We start from the raw sequence: 22378 nt of genomic DNA, 5'->3' as shown, positions 1-22378 counted from the left end.
ATGAAGGGAGTGAAACAATGTTCCCACCAATCTTTTCCCTCTACATGCAGATTTTTTCTGTGTGGAATAATTGTTTTTCTATTTGCACCAAGGCATAAGCCAACGTGCACCACCACCAGAAACAAAATCCTGGCTGTGGGTGCTCTGCTCATCAGCTGGGTAGCATTGGAATCTCTCCTGAGCAGTGGTACATGGAAACAGCTTACCAGGAGCACTGGAGTGGAGAGATGGGGGAGGGGTGGAGTAGCTGGGCGAAATCCCACGACCCAAGTCACAGACCCAAAGAAGCAGGTGGACACATGAGTTTCAGCTGGTTTTAATACTGTCAGACACTCCTACAGTGTGCTCTGTCTTCCCACTCAAGACTCACTCATGCCGTCGCTCACACAAAAAAAATCCATCTCCCTCCCAAACACACGAGGAAGGTCCACTTCTGTACAGCGCTTCAAGTCAGAACCGCACCAGCCACGCATCCCAGCCCAGTGGGACTGATCCCAAGCCTAGAGCTTCTGCCATTGCTGTGTTGTGAGGTTAGCGAGGGACATGCCCTCTGGGGCAGATGCTATGCCCATCTGTCCCCACTCTTACCCTCGCAGCGGGTAGTGCGCATGGATGGACCCAGCCCAAAGCACTCAAGCATCACGAGACATGCCCCCTAAAATCCTAAGATTAGCTTAAAACTAGTGAGATTTAAAATGTAAATCAATTTGGCTTAAAAATCCTGAGATTTAAAGAATAATCAATGTCGGGTTCTTCTGCTGAGCCCTGGGTTGGAGCTCTGAATGGGAGCATTTTCAAACCGTTCTCTGCAACCCATGGGGCCAGAATCTACCTTTGCTTGTTCTCCTGAAAAGAGATTGAGATTCTCCTGCAATCGCCTGACCTCAGGAGCTGGGGCTTGGAGTGAACACCAAACAGCAGGAGACTCATTAGAAAATCAGAACTGGGAAGGGGCGGGCAGCCAGGACTGTGCCTGGAGAGATTGTGTGGGGCACCTCACCCTGCTGAGGACAACTTCTGCTCCAAGCTGGGGAGAAGAAACACTGCTGAGCTTGGGACTGTCCAGTGGGAAAGCAGGTGGAGTTACTATGCAAACTGAGCAGCCTCAAGGGGAGGTGGCCTGGGGCAAAGCCAGGTGTCCTGTCTGAAAACAAGGCCCTGCACATACAGATGCCCAGCTGCCGGCTTCTCCCTGCAATGAAACCCTGTATCCTCCGCCCCCGCCCTTTTTCATCACTCCCTTGGCACTATGCTGAGCTGATAGGACCTGCGGAAACACAGCTGCTGGGCAGCAGCCTGCCAAGAAGGGGTGATTGGTACCCTCACAGCCAGAGTCTTCCTGAGGGCCCTTCTGAATTACTTGAGGAGGCAGAGAACTGGAAGCGCCTCCCCTCAGCACAGCCTACGCCGGAGAGACAGAGGCCACGAGTGGAGGGCCTGCCCCAGTCTCTGGGGCATCTCACTCAAAGGCTCCTCTCTCTGCTGAAGGTGATGGAGACAGGAGCTCTCCATCTGGTCCCTTCAGTGGCAGCAGAGCTGGGAGCGGGTAGTTTTCCGGATCTCATGGAGGTCGCTGGAACCTCTGTTTGCAGAGACCTACAAGGGCCTGGGTGGGAAACACCTGGCCCAACATGCAGGGTTAAGAGGCCATGAGCCCCTCAGCTGTGACAGATCCCTAACGTGCAGAGCTGTGGTCCAGAGAGCTCCAGGGGCCTCTGTGTGTTAGTGCAAGTACAAGAGCCCCACCCATGCAGGGCCATCACATTCTTTTCTAAAGCAAAGGCGAGGGCTGGGCTGGAGTCCTCCCTGGACGTTTCTATCAGCTACAGTCAAGCTCTCTCTGCCCCCTCCAGCCCTCCCCATTGACAGACCAGGAGCCAGAGACAGACGATGTGGGGCAGCACGGTGGAGGTCCAGAGAGGGGGACATCACAGCGGCTGGCGGCAGGGGAAGGGCCAGGAGTGGGGACCTGCAGGGGGTGGGGGCATTGCCCAGTCCTCGCCTTCCACCTTGCCCTCCCCAGGAGATTACTCATCGCAGCCCAGCAGCTCCACACGCAGCGTGATCCGGTTGTGCCACGCCACGGGCAGGAAGCGCACAAAGCGGGCGTAGAAGGGCACGTCAAACACGTTCTTCTTGTGAGAGGTGTTGTCAGAGTTCCCTTGGAAGATCTGCAGAGGGAAGGGAGGAACCGTTAGCATGGGGAGCAGGAGGCAGGGGAAAGGACGTGCTGCTGGGTCACAAGCACGCTAGGAGAGGAGGCGCTACAGGATCGCAGCTGGACAGGGAGCTGGCCTAGTGCCCAGCCGAGCAGCGACCTACACCCCACATGCACAGCAGCAGGGTCAGTATGCCAGGCCCCACCACACCTACCCCATTAAACCCTAGGTGCTGCTCGTGTCCCCTGGCCTGGCCTGCCCCGCTGATGACCCGGTTCCCACGAGAGCAGCGGCAGCTCTTCGGTTAGTGACACACTCCTCTGACCCTCTGTCTCCTCTGCTGCCATATGCCAGCTGGGCGTTTGCCCATTCCAGCCCCTTTGAACGCTGGGCTTTGTCCTTTCCCCCTTCCCTGCACACACCTTGCTGCTGTTTGTCCTGCTGTCTTTGTAAGTGGTCCAGGACGTCCCATCGTCACTGTAAGCCACTTTGTAGGCCGCCACATACTGAATGTGCCCAAAATCTCGAGCCCCTTGGGTGACGACGCCGGTCACCTTCTTCTGAGTGCGCAGGTCGATCTGCCAGAGACAAGGGCTTTTTCAAAGGGGCTGCTCACTCCGCCCCCAGAGCGAGTCAGTCCCAAGAGGGACAAGCGGAGAGAGGCCGGAGCTGTGCTAGCCCCTCCATGCACCTCTTCTTTACTCCAAAGGCAATTTCACCTCTCACTATTCACAACTCCACGTCAGCGGCACAGTCACATCCAGGCTGAACTGGCCTCACTAACACCGTCCTACACTTGTAAGCGTCTCCCTTATCCTGCAGTACGAGTTAGTAAGTAGGCAGGTAGGTAGATCGATTCCTGCATCTGCAGCTCCACTCCAGTGCATCTGATGAAGTGGGTTTTACCCACCAAGGCTTATGCCCAAATAAATCTGATAGTCTTTAAGGTGCCACAGGACTCCCCATGGTTTTTGCAGACACAGACTCACGTGCGTACACTTCCGGGATGCGCAGCCCCTCTGCAGTTCCAGTCCTGGGCGCCGCACGGACCCCTCCAGCTCTGCTAAATGAAGATCTAGGGCAGCTCACTGCAGAGCCGATCTGGCTAATGGGGAAGAGGGGCAGATTCCACCCCAACTCCAGCACAGCGCGTTGAGGGGGGATGGTGGGGGAAGTTTCCCTAGTTAATTCCCCCGTCCATGGGTGGCACAAGAACAATACAGGCAACCCGACTTTGTGCCTGGTATACAGTGTGCTGGGGTGTGTCCAGAGGCAGGAGCAGGCTGCACAAGAAAGTGGCTAGAGCTATTTATGCTCTGGGCTGCAGAGCAGTTGCTGGAGCCATGCAATATGTATCAGGCCCCAGAGCAGCCCCAAATTAGGCAGGGAAAAGTCTTGTTTGCCTTCCCCCAGCCTGGGGGCCAGCTTTCTCCCAGGCAGGAAGGAGAGAGACCAGGGAACAGGGAGGGAGAGAAGGTGGTGGGTATGGAGACAGGCAGGTGCCAAGGGGGCAGCAGTAGGGTAACACAGCATGCGCCAAAAGATCTCACGGGGCCAGAGGCACCCCAGCAAAGGGAGGAGTGGGAAAAGGGACTCGGTCTGGGATGCTACGGCATTACAGGGAACATCAGACAAAGGGAAATGCAAGGAAAGGTCAGTTCTGGAAGGCCTGTGGCCTCAGGGCAGGACTGGCTTCCCAGCCATCCAAAGAGAGCTCGCCACAGGGGATTCTGAAATCACCTGACGTTGGAGCTGGGGCCTGGGATGATGACAGGAAACCTGATAGAGTCATGCAGGGCAAGGGTCTCCGGACCCTCCTGTAGCTCAGACCAGGCCAGCACCCAAGCTATAGACACGCTATGGAGTAGCCATGCTGGCTTCAGCGCTGAGAGCTTTCCCTGTGGTTCCCTCTGCTGGGTGGAAGAACAGCACAGGAGAGGAACTGAGGCCAATCTGGAGAGGAAGAGTCAGGCTGCATGGAGGGGAACAACTGATCTGCTTTCCTACGGCCTGATCCATGCAGAACAGGGTTGCTGATCTTTAAGGGAACCGTAGGGAAAAGCTACAGGAGATGGACAGGGCTGCCCAGGCTATCTGCCACCTGCTCCAAGCAGCTTCCAGTCACTCATACAAATGGGTAGATCTAGGGGGGCAGCAGGGACACCCTAGAAAATATGTAAGGAAAGAAAGAAGAAGAAAACGGGGAGGAGAAAAACTGGGACACAGGGAGGGGGTAGTTCCGAATCTATGAATCCCTGAGGAGGTGTCTCTGCAATCCCAGATGCACAGAGCACAGCGAACACATGGCTTTTTGAAACTAAGGCCCCAGCCACTGCCCCTATTCTGCCCAGGATCCAAGTTCCCCTCCCAGTTTAAACCCCAAAGCATCCTGCATCCATCCCTTCACAATACGTGGCCGTTTGGGCAGCTGGAATGGACTATTAGCCCTATTTTACAGATGAAACCACTGAGGCAGGTGCCGTGCCCAGTGGCACATTGGGAATGAGAACGAGTTCTGCCATTGGAGCTCACGTACTCCTTGCCCTGAGGCTTATGCTCCTATCACCAGACTGCCCTACCTCCCTGCTGGGACAGCCACTGGAGGGTGATGGGGACACACCTGCAGCCACTGAGACTGGTCATTGTTGAGCGCAGTCCAGGCATTGGTCTTGCCTGCCTTGTCCAGGCGGGCATAATGTGGGTACCAGGTGAAGCCATCGATGCCCCATGTCTTGAAAACGCTGGAGGCTGTGATCTGCTGGTCAGAGATCAGGCGGGATTTCATGCCCAGGGGCTCCGAACAACCTGCCGTGTTGAAATACACTGTAACACAATGGTTCATAGACACAGTGAAAGGGAAGAGTCCAGCACAGCTGTCCCAAACAAACCCAGAGCAAGGCCCAGAAATCCCAAACAGTCACTAAACAGGTCCCAGGAACCCCAGGCAAATACAGAGCAGCAACCCCCAAGATGCAAAGAACAGAGCCCACAAAGGTAGAGAGCAGAGGTGCCAAAGACCCAGAAAGCACAGAGCAGGACGCCAAACATACCCAGTGCTGGGACCTCAAAACTCCCTGGCCCACTCGGGAAGGCAGCAGAGTCAGCGGACTGGGTGGGGTTACATCTTTTTCCAGTTCTGCCTTTTATCCTCTGCCTAATGTCCCTGAGGGGACCACTCACTGCCTGGCAGCGCCCCCTGCTGCAGGAGGGCTGCAGGGACAGCTCTGCCAGTGGGATGGGGCACTCTCGAGGGCGGGTGGAGCCCAGGGCAACCCCCCTGCAAAGGGCCCCAGGTATGGGCCCTGGCCAAACCCCCCCGGGTGCCACAGGCCCTGCCCCTCCCCCAGTCCATCCCCACCCTTCCCCCATCTCCAACCAACCGGGCCAGAGATTACCCATGGCAGGGCGGGGTCACGTCCTCATGGCCCTTCCCACGCTCACCACAGGGCGAGCAGCAGCCTGCTCCGCTCCATGGCCTCCCAGCTCCTGAGCCCCGTGGCGAGTGCTGGGGCGGAGGGCAGCATACCCTGCTGCCGCTGCGCCCTAGCCCGGGTACTCCTCCCCTCCCATCCATAGAACAGCTGGGGCAGCTGCCACAGGGTCCCCACAGGCAGCCTGGGGCAGCCACCCCACCTCGTCCAATGGACAGGAAGGCTCTGCCCAATGCCCAGTGTTTCCTGGGGGGCACACCTCTCAGCACAACACTCAGCTCCCCAGCTATCCTGCAGAGTCCACTCCTGAGGCAGGGGCCCAATTTCTTCTGCTAATCCTCAGCCCAGCAAAGCCTCTTGAAAAACCTCTGCCACAGGGAGTGACCCTCAGCTGGGAGCCTGGGGCTGTGCAAACTCCCCTTGCGGGGAACAAGAAGGGGGAACAGCGACTAGCTGGATTGTTAGAGGCTTCGGCCAGTTGGAGGCTGCAGCCAGGAAGCTGCGACCAGCCCTGCAATTCCCATTGTTACCAGGGGGTGTCACTGTGGTCACTGATGCAGCCAAAGAGAAGATGGGAGCAGGCGGAGATGGGGATGGAGAACCAAAGTAGAGGTACTTTGGGTGGAATGAGACCTGAGCTCTCAATGCTAAAACAGCTGGGTCCCAGACCTGCCAGCCAGCATCTAGCCCCAGGGCCATGTCCAGTCCCACCACTTTCTCTAAGAGGCTCCAGCAGTAAGCACCAGATCCTGCCTCTGGGCTAATTCCAGTCACTTGCTCTTGGGGTTCCCAAAGATGAAACCCCTGCTGCTGTATTCCTGCAGGGCTCTTCCCTGGTTCCTCACCTCTCCCTGGGAGACACAGGGCCGTGGCAGAGCCCAAGCACTACCGGGGTCATGGCAAGACTCCCTGGTCACAAAACATAAGGTGAACTTACAAGATTCCCACTAGACAGAGAGGCCTCTCTGTTCTCCCAGAGCAGTCCCAGCATGGGCTGTGGCCACAGACAGGGAGGACCCCTGGCTGTCCCAGGCTCCACCCCTACTCCATGCCTTCCCCCAAGGCCTTTCCTCTACTCTGACTCTTCCTGTCGCATTCTGCCCTCTCCTCCAGAGCTCTGGGTCCTCATTCCTCCCAGCTCCCGCCAGAGCCTCCTGCAGGCTGTGAACAGCTAACTGGTGGGGTTGGCCAGCAAGTGAAAGGGAGGCACTGGGGGGGCACTGATGGGGAACTGCGAGCACCCGCCATTTCCAACCCAGAGGCTCCCAGTCAGGACCTGCTGTGTCAGGGCAAGCTTAAGTCTCCCTCCCCTCAGCTCTTGGCCCCCACCACTGACCCTTCACCCCTAAAGGGAGGCTGGTCTCCAACCTCCATTTGATCCTTGGCCGCTGTTGAAGGCCCACAGCCTCACCAATCCTACCAGCAATACACAGGGACCACCAAACAGCCAGGCACCAGGGGCTCATTCTCAGCCTCCTTGACAGCACTAACCAGACAAACACACTACGTACAACACTTCAGTGAAAATAGCAACCCTGGCACCCCCTGGAGCCTCAGAACACGGCCCATCGTGCCAAGTACTGCCTAGCCTGTGTGTCATGTTAGAAATGCCGAGCTAGCGAGACAGAAATCGAACTGGGTGAGCCTCCTATGGCCAACTTACGTTTTCTAGGGAACTTTGATTGTAAACAGTTTTGCAGACTCTACAGAAGTTGGTTCAGCCAGCAGGGAAATGATCCCAGAAGCTGTTCAACAGCCCCACAGCGGCGCTGCTCAGGGGCTTGGGGATAGAGTGAGGAAAACTCCTAACTGGGACTGCCTGGGAAGGATTTTGGGAGCAAAACCTCATTATCTGAACAAGTGGGTCTCTCCCTCGAAAGCTCATCACCTAATAAATTATTTTGTTAGCCTCTGAAGTGCTACTGGACTGCTTTTTGTTTTTATCTAAGATGCAAATTGGCAGAGACCTTGGAGTTAACACCTCTGTTCTCCTGCAAAGAGCTAACAGATCTCTCAAAACCAGGGGTCCTCAGGTTTCCAGGAAAGCAACACCTCCGGCAGCACAAAATCCCATAGCCCTGATAACTCTCTGTGAGGTGACAACACCCCCTGCCATGTTGCCTTTCTCAGTCCCTGCAGCTCTGCACTCCCTCAGTGTCACAATGTTGAGTCTGTTCTGGTCTGGCTCTGGTCTGAAGAAGTGGGTCTGCCCCACGAAAGCTCATCACCTAATAAATTATTTTGCTAGTCTTTAAAGTGCTACTTGACGGCTTTTTGTTTTGGGACACAAGGGTTTGTCTGGGTCGATCCCCCAGAGCTCAGTTTTGCACGTCTGGTAAAAACCCTCGAAATTGACTCCTCTGGGGTCCACCCTTGACCTCCTGCTCTCATGAGTGAGGGAGGTCAATGGGAGAAACATTGACCTCCCTCAGTGAGGGCAGAACTGACAGTCGATTGCAGCTATGTCGATTGTAGCTACGCAATTGCCATAGCTAGGAGTGCGGATCTGCAGTTGACTATAAGGTCTTGTACAGACCAGGCACAAGGTTAGGGCTGACACAGGTGACAACACCCACTACTGCATCCAAAAGCAAGACACCCGATCGCCACATGCATCACCCCCCAGCCAGGCACCGCCTCCCCCCACCGCCAGGCACCCAAGCCCCCGCCCCCACAGCCAGGCACCCTACCCTCCTGCCCCCAGTGACTCATCAGAGCTGCCCAGCCCCAAGCCACACAGCCCAGAGAGCTGGTGCAATGGTTCAGGAAGCAGCAGCAGCTCCGGCGTCACGTGGCTGGCTAAGGGGCTGCACCGCTGCCCGAGCCCCCACGCTGCCATGCCGCTACACCGCCTCCTGAGCCATCGCACCAACGCCACAAGCTGCAAACACGCGGCTGGCAAGGAGCGTGTCGGACACCGCGGCCCTGCTGAGTCTCAACAGCCAGGTGCTACGGCTGGGCTATCTTCAGAGGTCACCTGCTGATCAGTGAGCTGATGAAGTCACACCCTGACCCTTTTTTCCTACCCGTATTACGCAAGTGATGCACACGTGAAGCGAGGTGCATGTTGCTTGCCCCCAACGCTGCCTGTGAGAGCCACCACATCCAATCGAAGCACTGCTCCAGTTCAGTCCACGCACCCTGCAAGTTCTAGGTATGCAAGCGCAGTACGCACAATTACCCTATCCCTGGGACCAGCTTGGTTGCAACAATTTTGCAGCCTACCGAGAGGAAGGAGGGCCACTCATGCGGCCCACCCACTAGCCATGGTTGCCCATTGCTGTGTACGTGTGCGTCCACCTCAGAGATGCGTCAGACAGAAGGGCAAGTGCCCCAGAGCAGCAGGCCATTTTCCTGGCCCAGCAGAGACATTTACCATTCATTTCACAGCCAACCAGCTCAAAGCGCAGCGTGCAGGCCCGGTGACAGCCCACAGGGTAGATGCGGATGTACTGGGCTGTGATCGGAGGGTTGAACATGTTCGTCTTCATGCCGTCGTTATCCACATTCCCGGGGAAAACCTGCAAAGACACAGGCCAAGATGAGTGCATTAGTGGCCAGGAACGGGGCCAATCTCCTCCCTTCTCTCCCCTATTCCTTTGCTCAGAGTAGACCCTGGCTCAGCTGTCAAGTTTTATTTTGCAGACTCAAGACCAAAATCCATTGGCCAGAACAACATACCACCACCAACGCTGAGAAATGCTTTAGACTGTCACCGAGTTGCCAAAACAACGTTACAAAATCATGAGTCAAGCCCCAAAAATCGTGAGTTTGGCTTAGACATCATGGCTACCATTACACGACAGCGATCTGTCTACAGAAGTTACTGTCGGAAGAGATGTTCCCACAAAACTTCTGTTGACGGACCGTGTCTACACATAAAAGCGGATCTATCTTTTGATCCGCTCGGCCAAAAGGGTCCTCTGGAGCATCTACACAGCTTTTCCTGTGAACAGTTTCTGTTGACAAAACACATTTTTTGTGTGGATGCTCCGCCAGTTTTGTTAACAAAACTCACTAGTGTTAACAGTAGCCCATGAGATTTTTTAAAACAAGAAATGTTGGATTTTTTTCCCCCCATTTGTCTTGTTTTTGGGGGAGTGGAAGGTTGTTTATTTTGGGGGCGGGGGGTTCATGTTTGCTGGGGTCACGTTAACATGCTTTTCTCTGTCACCATGACTGTCAGAAAGTTGTTTTGATGAGTGCTGAGAGTCTCAGTCACAGGCTCACAGCCTTGGGGGTTTTAAGAAACACACCAATTATCACAAAAGTTGAGATAAAATCATGAGAGCTGGTAACACGGCCGCCACTGAGTAGGTCAGTTTATAACATGTCTCAGAGAGGTGGCTGTGTTAGCTTTTATAATGCCACAGGACTCCCTGTTTCAGCTTAGAACTTCAGCTCTTGGTTGTGTAACCATGTAGCTGCACAACCATGTACACAGTAAAGGCACCTGAGTTGTTCGTTACCAGTTCAATCCCTCTAACAAATTCTTCAGAATGTCACAAATGGATCTGATGTCAAGGTTAGCTTGGATGAGGCTAAACACGTTGTTAGCCTCTTCAGGGAGTTTGCATATTCTTCACTTTGGTCCCTGTTTGCTCTTCTTGTTATACGGCTGGTCACATGTGGTATCGTGCCTGTTCCCTGATGGCTGAAAACATTTTGGACAGGAGATGTACTATACGGAGGCTGCCCCGACACTCGTAAATCAGATGCACAGATCGGAGCAACGCAACCGTGGGGTGTTAGATTCTCTGCCTGGTGACTAATTGCTGTGCTCTGGGTGTCGTGTACGTGTGTGTGATTGTTTCTATTGTGATGAAACGCTGGTAGTTTTTGTTCTCAGTAGCTTTCTGAGAATCCCGCAATCCCGTTTGCAGCCCCTGCAATGACACAGCATCTGCTCTGAGCAGACATCACCCCCACAAAGCGACGCAAGGCTCCCACCAGTGTGGTAGCCTGTCCAAGCGCTAAAACGCCCCCACGCATCAACCACCTCACCCATGCTGACACAGCTCCCTCCTGGCTTCCCTCCCACACTTGCGGCAGCAGGCCCATGGCTGCAAATACCCACCTTGTCTCGATCCCGAGTCTCGTCCTTGCAGAACACAAACACGCGCCCATCCAGGCTGTGTGCCACTTTGAAGGCGTGGACGTACTCTGCCCAGCCCGCCCGGCTGGCACCCTGCATGATGATTGCTGTCAGCCGCATCTTTCTCAGCAGGTTTGCCTGCGGCACATCATAGGGTTACTGAGGTGAACAGGGAACATGCTACAGCGCTGAACACAGAGTATGGTCCAAGCTATGCCCTTGCTCCCCGCCTGGTCTCCCAACAAGTAATAGTCTGTGTAACCTCCAGCCTGGCTGGACTCCTAGGAACCAACCCAATCTCAGCACCCTTGGAAAGGGCTGACCTGTGGACGCTGCTCTGTCCATCCGTGGGCTGCCCCATTGTTCCTGTGCTAGAATTCCCCGTCCCCACAGCCTCACTCCTCAATCCCAGCCCCATGGTCAAGGAGGGAAGGAAGCTCTTCTGTACCACGAGAGCGCACTGCTGCAGAGCAACCAAGGGTGTGTTGCAGCACAAGCCTTCTCTGAGTTTAGGCCGCTAACGTTCAGCTTTATTGAATTCAATAAGGCAAGAGATGAGCCAAACTGGACACTAGTTAAACCAAGTCCAGTAAGGCTGCTTGATGCAGCTAACTCTAGTATTTTATACCCTTACGCAAACAAGCCCAGGGTCAGAGGCAATTAGTGAGGGAATCGTAAATCACTTTCCAAAGAGAAACCGTTATCAGCAAGGAAAAACAGATACAAGGGAGCTGGATCCCCAACTCCAAACAGTTCATTAATGCATTCCATAGAGCTCATCCTCCCAGCCATTCCCAAACAGGTCAAGGAAAGGACAGGCTCTTGTGCGCGTGCAGAAGTAAGGGATGTGAAATGGCTTCTATACAAGATGGTTTCCACAGGTGCTACCTGACTACCCACTCCCTGGAGACTGACCATCCTGCCTCAAGGGGTGCTGGATGAACCCAAAGGGATGCTGACCTCGGACACCTCCTTCCAATAGTCATGTTAAGGTTAGGAGGCTTCCCATGTGAAATGGCTCCTTCTCCAAGGTGGAGAGTTCAACAGGGAAGAGCACAGGGGGTTCACATTCCCACAGCATCCTGTCCCCAGCACCACTCAATGCTTGGTGCTTCCTGTTCTGCAGGGAGCTCATGACCCATCCAAGAGAAAGTCTGTGTCTTCCAGCCAGCAGGTACCTGAATCCAGGGGCTCTTGTCATAGTTGCTGGAGGTCCAGGCATTTACAATTCCTTTGTTGTTGAGCCGGGCCAACTCGGGACCCCAGCGCTGCAGGCCTAGGAACCCATAGTACACAGATGAGGCCGACAGCTGGGCATCTGCAATGGCCCCTCCATCCATGCCCAGCAAAGTGGCACAGCCTGAAGCAGGGAAGTGGAAAGGGGGCAGGAAAAGGGAGGGAGATGGGGGGTGAAAAGGAAGATGGGTGGGTCACAACGAAAGGAAGAATAAGAAGAGGGAGGAAGGGGAGAACATGAGAGAAAGTAAACACAGCACTTGGACCATCCCTTTCCTCATTCTCTGGGGACACCTCTGGTCTCCAGGCATGGAAAGAAAACTAGACCTGAGCAGGGACCTTCATTGCCCACTCAGGGCTCTGCCTTTGAGGCTCATTAAAATGAGAAGGTGGCTGGTTCTCCCTGCTCCCCAGCCGTATCTGGCTTCACCCCACACCCTGCCCAGAGCTCTGCCCTCAGCACTTACTTCCCACTCAGGGCTGTGCAAGCCCAGTTGGTCTGCAGCTGTTTTGAATGTTCCCAGGGACAGGGCCATCCCTGGGGAGGCGGAGGGGGGAGCAGGACAACCCCACTACCACAGGCCCCTTCCCCCTCTGCCACTGCTCCACCCTGCCCCACCCCCACTACACCCCTTCTCCAAACCCTGAACCTGCTCCTCCCCCATTGTACCCCATCCCCCAAGTCCCCTCTCCACCTGGGGGATTACCAGGGGGCCTGGCATGGGGCAGCAGCAGGGGGTTGCCCTCTTCTCCTTGCAGCCCTGGGAAGCAGAGCACCATGGCCCACAGGACGGTTGACATGGCCACCATGGGGCCCCCCCAAAGCACCAAGGCCTCTGGCAGCTACCCCAAACTATCCTATGGATAGGACGGCTCTGCTCAGCAAATAAGACCTCCAGAATGCAGAGCTCTTCATGCAGCTTTTCACCATGGTCATGGGCCCAGGTAGCCTGAAGAGGAAAAACTCCTTGTATGAAGCTCTCTTCTCCACTGTCCACTCTCCACGGCAACAAGATGTAAGGAAATCCAAATAGGCAAAGCCCTGTCGGTGGTGTGGTGTGATCCAGCTTCTGAGACTGTCACTGAGAAGAGCAGGAGACCCAAAGGGGACACCAAAATCTCTCAGGGATGCCTCCCGCCTCCAACACTAATTTCATTTGTACTGGGCTCTTCACAGTCACGGGGCTCAGGAAACACTATTGAATTGCTTCAAAAGCCATTGACCTCAGTTTTCCCTAATCCCACCCCAACAGGCCTCCTTTGTGCTTGCAGGTGCCGCTGAGAGCAGAGACGGGCACCAGGAAGTGGGGGGGCGGGGTCTGTAACCATCTGTCACGGGCACGGACTTACGGATGTGACAGGTTTTCCCCAAGAACGGAGAGGGACATTTGCAGGCATAGTCACCGCTCAGGTCCAGGCAGGTAGCTCCATTTTTGCATGGCTGGGAGGAGCACTCGTTCACATCTAGGGGAGAGAGGCACAAAAATGAAAGAGACCCCCACTGCCCTGCCAGCCTCAAACCCGGCCCCACAGGATGGGCAGGGAGTCCCATCACCCACACAGAGAGTTATCAACAAGGAGCTGCTCAGCAAGCGATGTTGAGCGCTTTCATGCAAGAGGCCGTTCAAAGTGCATTCCTACTGGCCATTGTGGTGACTGCCAGGCTGCTTGTGGCACTGGGGGGCTCCAGCTGAGATGCCAAGTTATGCCACTGTGGGAGGAAGACTCCCCTGCTGCAGCAGACTGGGCTTTGCGGCACTGATTTTTCCTGCATCTGCATGAAGCTCTGGGGAGGGTCCCACAGCGCACTGTGGGCGATGCACAAATTTCCCTCAAGCAGGCAGAGCCTCGGGTGTCTCTAGAGCAGAACTGCCATGGACCAGACTATGGTTAAGATGCAGAGGCTGGACACACCCATTGCACTGCCCACACCCTCCATATCTTTATCATTTCTCCATTTCCCTCAGTGCACTCTGAGCTGCACTCTGCCTCCCACTTGGCTCTGCTCCAGCACCGTGCTCACCACCAGGCCCTGCATCCTGCCAAGAGTTGGCAATCACATCCTAGCCAGTTCCTCCATCCCTTCTGGCACCTCTCTATATCCCACCCAGCACCAGCCCCTGCATCTCACATGGTGCTGGCCTACCTATCCCAGATGGCACCAGCTCCCACACCCTGCCTCATGCTGGCCTGTCTCTCTCCTCCCAGCCCAGCCCATGGAATCCCAGGGGCAGGGCGGGGACCAGCCCTCCAGAGAAAGTCTGACAGCTGGGCTGCTACAGAACAGCCGGCAGCACATAACCCCTGGCAGCAGGCACCAGCCAGCAAATTCAAAGGCATGTGAGGAGAGTCACCATGCAAGGCTGCCCTAGGGCACCCCCAGCAGCTCAGGATAACAGCTGATGCCTCGGCAGATACAAACCCATTGGGTTATTTTTCCGGATTAGTTACTTACAGCTCCCCACACGAGCCCCACATCACTCCCCCAAAGGTGACAGGGGCACATACACAAACACAACCCACATTGCAGCCGCCTGGTCTTCATGCTCCCGTCCCACCTTGGCAGCTCCTCCTGCATTGAGCTCTTCCTGCCATGTCCCCATCTTCCCCAGAGCCTGCGCTCAGTGCCCCCCGGCAGAAGCAGCCCGTACTTACTCTTTTGGCAGTGGGTGCCTTCATACCCCGCAGGGCACTTGCAGACATATTCGGTAAAGACATCACCCCGGTTGGGCACCATCTGGCATTTGCCATTGTTGTGGCAAGGATTAGGGTGGCAGGGGCCTGAGGAAGGAAACAGTTGTCAAAGGAAGAACCCACATGGCTCCAGGGCTCTGCTACAAGCATGCCTTTTACTGTGACTTGGGGACCCCAAGACATGCATGGCTTTGACACAACTGCATTTGCCTCCATGTTCATGTCCCCAAAACGTGTGTGAACCTGGGTCAAGCCTGCACTGGTCGTCACCAGGGTCTGAAACTGGAACTGTCAGCTCCATGACAGAGACGTCTAACCCACTGCTGCCCAGTAGCAGTAGGAAGACGTTCTCCTGCAGTAGTCCAGTCGCTAGAGAAGGGTAGGAGATGCTTTGATGGTCTGTCAGTTATTTCATGGGAAGAAGCTCATCCTAAGAGTCTAAGATCCAGATATGTCCACCACTTTTAAAACAGCCCGCCCAGGTCATTGGCAGGGTCTGAACTTGGAACCAGCCCGTGGAGGGGGTTGTGAGATGGGAACTTTGCTATGCCCTGGTGCCCCCAATGCACACATGGAGCCAACAGATCCACCCTTTTGCTGGGTTATTGCTGATGCATCACAGTCACATACAGATCAGATTCTGGTCACCAGTGAACAGTCTCTGGACCTGCCTCCCACGTGGGCTGTACCTTTCTCTGTGTCATTGCAGTCAATCCCAGTGAAGCCTTCAGGGCAGATACAGAAGAAGGTCGTCTCATTGCTGCCAGTCAGGCAGGTACCCCCATTCTGACAGTGGTTCACATCGCAGATGTCGCCTGTAACAAAGGTCACAAATCATTACAAATACTAACAGCCAGGGAAATCATGCAGAAACTAGCTATGGACCCAGGTCTTTGACTTAAATCTGATCCTGCAGGGAAATCCAAATGCAGATATCCTGCCTTTACAGAGCTCATCCCTGTTCCCTTGGGTACAACACAGCCTGAAATGCAGTGGGGCACAGGTACATATGGGGGGGCCAAGGCAGAGTTCCAGCAGAGCTATGCATGGAATTCCAGCACTGGAATAGCAGTCAGGACAGAGGGGCATCAGTATTATACTTAAAAGAAGTATATGGGATCTTCTTCAGGGGGATATGGTAAAACTCCACTTTTATTGACAATGTAATGTTATTCTAGCACATACATACAGTGCGCTGTACCCACACTTTCCCACACACACAGACATATCCAAACAGCCTTGCTGATGTTATAGTTACCACACCGCTGCTCACATCTGGTCACTGGCCAGGTGATTCAATGTGAGGAAGAGGATCAGGGCTTCTACCAGTTTGAACTGGTGCTCCAAGCTTGACGAGACAAGACCCAGAGATTCGTTCAAGACATTCTGTCTTTTATAGACCATCCTCCATTCAGTTCTATGCATTGTGCTTTGTCAGCTCTTAAATCAGCAGAATCGGTTCACGTAACATTTGTTTATGTGGAAGTTGTATTTCGTTGTCAGCATGCTGGTGCCTCTTCTCTCAGACCGTGCTGATCTGTGGTATCTGTTTGAGTCAGGCACACTTGACCTTTAACTCCAAGGCCATCTATCTGTCCTGCACCAGTCTCCCTATTACCCAGGGCCCCCTGGATAGCATCTTGCTTCTCTCAACTCTTCAGCTCCCACCTATGCCAGCCGAACACTAAGGCAACCTTTACATTTGTATCTCTTTAAACACTCACATTCCTTGTCCATTCACTCCTCCACTCCCCCTCCCCACAGACTACATAACTGCTTCACGTAGGCAGAAGGATATAATTCCCTTTGCAAGGTACACAGTCTAATTCTCATCCAAATTCTTATTAGTACAAACCTTTAATTATTTATTATCTCCATCACACCACAACCTACATTCCAGTTATTCTTAAGAGCACCAGTCTGATCTTACCACTTCACAGGGATCCTTCTGATCTTCTGCCTTGACATCAGATACAGAAACAAACAGTCTGCCTGCTGCATCTCTACCAAAGGCCTAAAAGAACCATTTCTTCCTGCTAACCAGGGAAGGGTAGCCAGCAGAGTTACAGTTGTTTAACTAACCATTGCACTATAGTCATGTATTCTCCCATGTGTATGGTATAGGATATTATTATAAAACTATTGTCTACACCAAGAGCACTAGGAGGATGGAAGTTTCCCGGCTCCCACCATAAGGGCATAGGCCTGACCTGCATTCTCAGTGCAGTTCCACAGTGTTTTCCCAGGAGACTGGGGATTTGCTCACAACTGGGGATTTCCAGCTCTTCACCTGTGCCAGAATGTCCCAGGCTCCTCCAGCACTGCAGGGGAATGCCAAAGGTGAGGTGTGCTGGGAGCAGGGTGGTGCGGGAGGCTCACGAAAAGGGGAACCATCGGTGCCCACTGCTCCACAACTGGGCATTTGCTTTGATTCCAGCTACCCTAGCAAGTCAACCAGGAGCTGCTGAAGCTTATTTTCCCAGCACATCCCTTCCCAACTTGTCATTTGACAGTGACAGCCCCCATCTCCCATAGCCTGCCCCCAGCCCACCACTGACTCCTCCCCATCGTGGCCATCCAACATTGGGGGCCTGGCCAGCAATGGTTCTTTAGGCTGGACTACGTACCTGGGCCTAGGCCATCTGCTTTCCATCACCCAGATCGCACTCTTTGGGACCTTTCCCATTACTCAGCCTAAATGTGCTTTGCTCCAGCCCACTCCTCCTAGTCTACTGGGCAAGGGTGAGGCTGTGAAGTGACCAGGACTTCTTAGGAGGAAGGGGTGAAGTATGGGTACTTCAAGTCACACCAACATTGTGCTCCTTGGAGAGTAAGTGGAGGAGCCTCATTCCTCCTCCCACCCCCTGGCCCCCCCTAGACTTGTATCCCAGCAGTGCAGGGAGCAGAACAGAATGGGGCGAGAGGAAAGGGTCACAGATGCACTCACCCCAGGAACAGGATGAGCCGAGCATCTGACCTTCCAGTTAAGACCGTTTATATTTGTGAAATATTGAAAGAACAAAGGCTCAGGAAGTGAACGAGCCAGGCTAAGTGGAAACAAGGGGGTCCAATCGATCCAGAGGCCTGTCACTGCATGGAGACAGGCCCAGCTGCTGCTCCAAACAGGAAGTAAGCACCAGAAAGGTCAGCCCCCCAAGTGGCTGAGACCTGTCCCAGAGGGCACTTCCTGTCTGTGTCCATTTCCTGGATACATGAAGAGGTCCCCAGACCCCATCAGGGCATCTGCCCCAAGGACTGCCCAGAAAAATTCTTCCCATCTGCTTCCCATCATCCAGGGCTCTGTGCCACACACCAGCCTTTCCCCAAAGCCCACCCTCGGAGAGAGACTCCCTTGGAGACAGCAAATCTCCATTCCAAGGGCAGGTGCAGCACCAGGCAAATCCCTCCTACTCCATCCTCTGTCAGGCCACTGGGGCCTCAGCACTGACCTTCTGGGGCTCCTGCTCCCTGCACCGGAGCAAGAAGGGAACTGCACCACAGCCACTCCATCCCTAGTTTTGCTACTGATGCTGCCAGCCAAGGAGCCAGTTGTGAAAGTAGTTTTGGCTGTGCCCAGCTGCTGGGCTGAAGCCCACAAGTTCATTTCACCCAGGGGTGCCAAATCTCCAGCAGCTGGTCCAGGTCCCAACACCCCGAGGTGGGTGGGATTGAAAGGGATGACCCCTGGGGTGAAAGGCTGCATCTCCCATTGGCAAGCACTGGGGCTGCTGGTCTCCGAACAGCAGGTGTCAGAGACGGGCTTCAGCACAGGTGGAGACCCTTGGACAGACCCCTGCCCCTCTACCTGTGTAACAGTTATGAGCTGAGGGCTTTCTGCCTGGAGATGCACTGAACAACATGGCTAGGATTAGCCTAAGCCTTTGCTCAGGGGGTTATCACTAACGAGTCTTTTAATAGCAAGGCTCCTCTGAACTAATCCCACATCCCGAGCCTCCCTGTCCACAGGGTGTGCTGATGGCAGGGGACCCGGCTGGTCTGCGTCAGCTGGAGGCCTCAGACAAGTGGCTGCTCCTGCTTCAGCTCAGCCGGAGAAAGCGGAAGCGCTTGGGCACCAGGTCAAATCCCTGCTGCTCAGCCTGGCTCTGCATGACCTCATCTTCCATCAATGCATTGCCATGAGCTACAGCAGAGGAGGAGGAGAAAGAGGGAGATGCTGACAGGCCAGTGAAGAGTAGGGCTGTCTCCGGCCACTTCTTTCATCAAGAGTGGGGCTATTTACCCCTGTCAAAGTTTGACTCAGACTCACAATTTATCAAACCACTCTGTTTTATTAGCAAAGCCGCTCTGCTAATACACTTAGAAGTGAGCCCCCTGAGTGGGGCTTGTGTCTCTTAATTTATACAGTTTTTTGGAGAACAAGTTACAGACAAGTTACAGACAAAAGAAGAAAAAGATTTTAGTCACCACCCTTCGAGATCCCTGAGACCAGTTACATATCTTCAATTACCTGCCACCCTTAACAATCTGCTTTAACAGCTTCCAGTTAACTTAACTAATTGCCCTTCACACCTTCCATTCTGATGCCTGCTTCTTAGACGTGCTGGCTCCATCTTAATTGGTTCTCCATTCAAAAGCGAACTGTCCCTACCTGTGCTCCCTCAGATACTTTGTAACATGTTTTGGCATGTCCCTCTCATATACAATGTATCCAGCATGTCCCCTTATACAACCTTATACTTATACAATGTTATACTTCCACACCCCCCACCCCTTGCTCCTCCACCCGCCTCCTGGGCACTCAGTATCAGGGATCCTTCCAGCCAGCTGTTCAAGACCCCACACACAGCACTGGGTCTGTTCACCAAGAGGCACTGTCAGCTTACAGAGACACAAGGGTGACAACTGTGTGTCCCCTAAGCATCCTCTGTGCCAGCTGTCTCTGCCAGGGGAGCACCGGATTCACAATGGGAGGCCATGACACAGGGAGGCAGCAGGCAGAGGAGTCTGGGCTGGGAAAGCCCTTCATCCACATGCCTCTTCAGGGCAGGGCCAGGAGGGGCCCCAATAAACTATGGACATTTTGCATCTTGCAAATGGCCAGTGGTGTAGGGTGCCTCAGTGTCTGTGACAGTTGGGACCAGATACTTAGAGCCTCCAGCACCTCCCTTTCCTACTGCCTTCACCTGGAGCTGGGAGTGCCCAGCTTGGCCACGTTTGCTTCGATGGCCCCAAGATACGTGGGGAGGCAAAAAGAAAGTCCTGGGAGACTCTGGGCTCCGTCTCCCATTCACTCTGGGCTGGAAGAACAGGCCAGAAGAAGACACTGACTTGGGAGGGGAAAATGCCTGACCCTCCCGAGGAAAATTAATGACACCTTGCACACCCCCCACGGTCCCCGTGCCAGCATCAGTCCCTTCCTGCCTCAGGACCAAGGCCCCCTGTCTTTTCGTATTCCTCCCCTCCTTTCAGCCCACTCCTGTCCCTCCTCTCTCCCACCAGGGCATTCCACCCCCTCAGCCCCTCACCTGCTATCCGCTCCCCCCAGGTACAGCCTCTTCCCCCACCACCGGGCCCCTCTGGCCAGCCCTGCTCTCGGCACATGCCCATTCCCCGCCCCCTCCAGAAGAGCCATACAAACGAGGGCGTTTTGTTATGCAGGAAGGGAGGGTTGCCTAGTAGTTAGCGCAGGAGCCTGTCAGGCAGAACTCCTCGGCCCGCCTCCCAGCTCCGGCAGAGAAGAATGGCGGGGGGGGGCTCAGGGCAACTGGGCTGGGTCGCCAGCGGTCACACGCCGGGAGCCAAACCTCCTGGGGCCTCTTCACAGCTGCTGGGTGTCAGGTCCTGAGCTGCGTGCACAGCCTCTCGCTGCCCTGCGCCCCTGCCCCGTGCCTCTCCGTCTCGCACGCACAGCCCGTACAGCGCCGTACCCGGCCCACCCCCACCCCGGGGCCCAGTCTCCCGGCTTTGCACACCAGCCAGCCGTGGAAAGGACTCGAGCAGCTGCCGCTTGGCCCTCCGCACCCCGGCACGTGGGGACAGGGCGATCGCCGCGGCAGAGGCGCCCCGAGGCGGAGCTGCAGCGGTGGGCGGAGAGTGACCAGGGCGCAGGCTGGGTACGCCCCACCCCCCGCCGCGCCCCTTGCACCCAGCTCTTCAGGCTGGGAAATGAGCCTCCGGGCAGACCGTGGGGCAGGGCGGGCAGCGCACGGAGAGATCCACGGGCACAGCGTGGGGGCCCCTAACTGCACGCCTCAGGCAGGGCGGAACGGGCCTCCTCCCACACGCAGCCCCATTGGCCTGATCGGAGCCCCCCCCCCGGCACCCCAAAATAGTCCAGCCTCTGAGCCACTCACCACTCGCCGCCAAAGCCCCCGACACGACGAGGAGGGCACCCAAGAGCGTCCGCAAAGAGCTCGATCCCTTCATCCCCCTCCCTTCGGACGGCGGCTGCCCGCGGCTCCCTGTCCGGCCCAGCTGGACTCGCTCCCCGGGTCTGTTTGCGTCCCGACTTCTCCTCCGCAGAGATTAAGAGCCAGCGAGTGAGTCAGCCGGGCGCCCTCCCCGCGAGCCGGAGCCCGCATGACACCCGGCCCCACGTGCTCTCGCGGGCTGGCCAATGGCACGCGGCAGCCACCCCGGGCTGGCTGGCTGGGTGGGTGGGTGTGCAGGGGCTGGGCCCACGCCTGGGGCAAAGGCACTCGGAGGCAGCTGCAGTGGCTGGAAACTCCCTTCTGCGGGAAGTGCAGTGCTGGTCCCTGGCGGGGCGGCTCAGTTGCTGCAGGGCGCAAAAGGCGAAGCCAGGGCTAAGGAGAGGGACAGCCGCCTTCCCCAGTGCTGCGTTTGGGGCAGGGGTGAGCTCTGGCACCTCTAGACTTGGGTTCGTAACTCCCGCGCCTCAGCCCTGCGAGGGCCCCTCAGGCTTTAACTGACCCCCTGCTGTTCACATCCAGGCTCCTGACGTGTTGCCCCCAAGCACTTGTGCTAAGTTTGGAACGCTGCATCTGTGTTCCTGGCTAGTGCCACAGGCTGGGACCTGTAGGCGCTGCTGCAGCAAGGTAACAAACAAACAGGCCTTGGCTTAAGGTGGGCATTTGCCAATAGCTTTTAGTTCCTAAGGGCTTGTTATAGAGCAAGGGGGAAAGTGCATTGGCTTGTATGGACTAATTCGCCAGTGTTCATCGTCATACACAACTGAAAAGACGCTGGTGATGGTCAGAATAGCTAAGGTTGAAGGTGTTGCACCAGGAGTCAGGTAACAAAGTTCCCAGATCTGTCTCAGTGCTGTGTACGCATCTCTGGCACAGCCCCAGGTAGTCAGACCATGCTCCCCTTCACATGTGAATGGGGCATTTGAGAGCAGAGTGCACTGAGGTGGTTGCATCTGTCCTGGTGACTTGGCTGAAGAGCATGTCACGCTGCTTTCAAATACGATGAGTGCAAGAGAGAAGGCCTGGTCTTTGGGAGAGGGTGACTGTTCACCCAAAGCCCAACCACTGTATTCGTGGGGTTTGGTGCTGACAGTGCGTAGGGAGTGTACCCCAGCCACTCCCAATCTCCCTGTAAGGACCTCCACATTAGTGACCCATACAGCAACTGAGGTAGTCAACATTCAGTCACCAAGGATGTTTTCAGTGCAGCCTTCATTCTCATAGCACCTAACAAACAATGCTTGCTTCTCTTCCCACAGAGCAGCAAACTAAGTAACCTTCCTGGAGCTGTGAGGGTATCATCTGGGGAGTGCAGAATGTGGTTTTGTCATAAGAGCATGCTGAACAGAGAGTCTGTGGGTAGGGGGCATTTCA

The 22378-nt window shown here is 55.3% G+C and overlaps 1 protein-coding gene across 2 annotated transcripts; it reads right to left on the bottom strand.

The window, feature by feature from the left end:
• Positions 1–300: 300 nt before the first annotated feature.
• On the bottom strand, positions 301–21131 carry MFGE8 (milk fat globule EGF and factor V/VIII domain containing). Of its 2 annotated transcripts, none has more exons than XM_075006761.1 (10): positions 20930–21131; positions 15305–15430; positions 14577–14702; positions 13272–13385; positions 11864–12045; positions 10668–10823; positions 8967–9111; positions 4780–4982; positions 2582–2737; positions 301–2171 (listed from the first exon to the last, which is right to left on the bottom strand). In XM_075006761.1, exons 1-10 carry the CDS (start codon positions 21000–21002, stop codon positions 2028–2030), a joined length of 1425 nt encoding a protein of 474 aa, XP_074862862.1. In that variant the 5' UTR covers positions 21003–21131; the 3' UTR covers positions 301–2027. The 2 variants fall into 2 exon arrangements, with proteins under 2 accessions (XP_074862862.1, XP_074862863.1); XM_075006762.1 differs by having other exon boundaries at positions 4780–4964; positions 20930–21129.
• Between the last annotated feature and the right edge of the window lie 1247 nt (positions 21132–22378).

This window comes from Carettochelys insculpta, chromosome 12 (genome assembly GCF_033958435.1).
Source record: "Carettochelys insculpta isolate YL-2023 chromosome 12, ASM3395843v1, whole genome shotgun sequence".
Taxonomy (NCBI): domain Eukaryota; kingdom Metazoa; phylum Chordata; order Testudines; family Carettochelyidae; genus Carettochelys; species Carettochelys insculpta.
The sequence above is the reverse complement of the archived record's forward strand: the minus strand, read 5'-3'. Positions and strand labels throughout refer to the sequence as shown.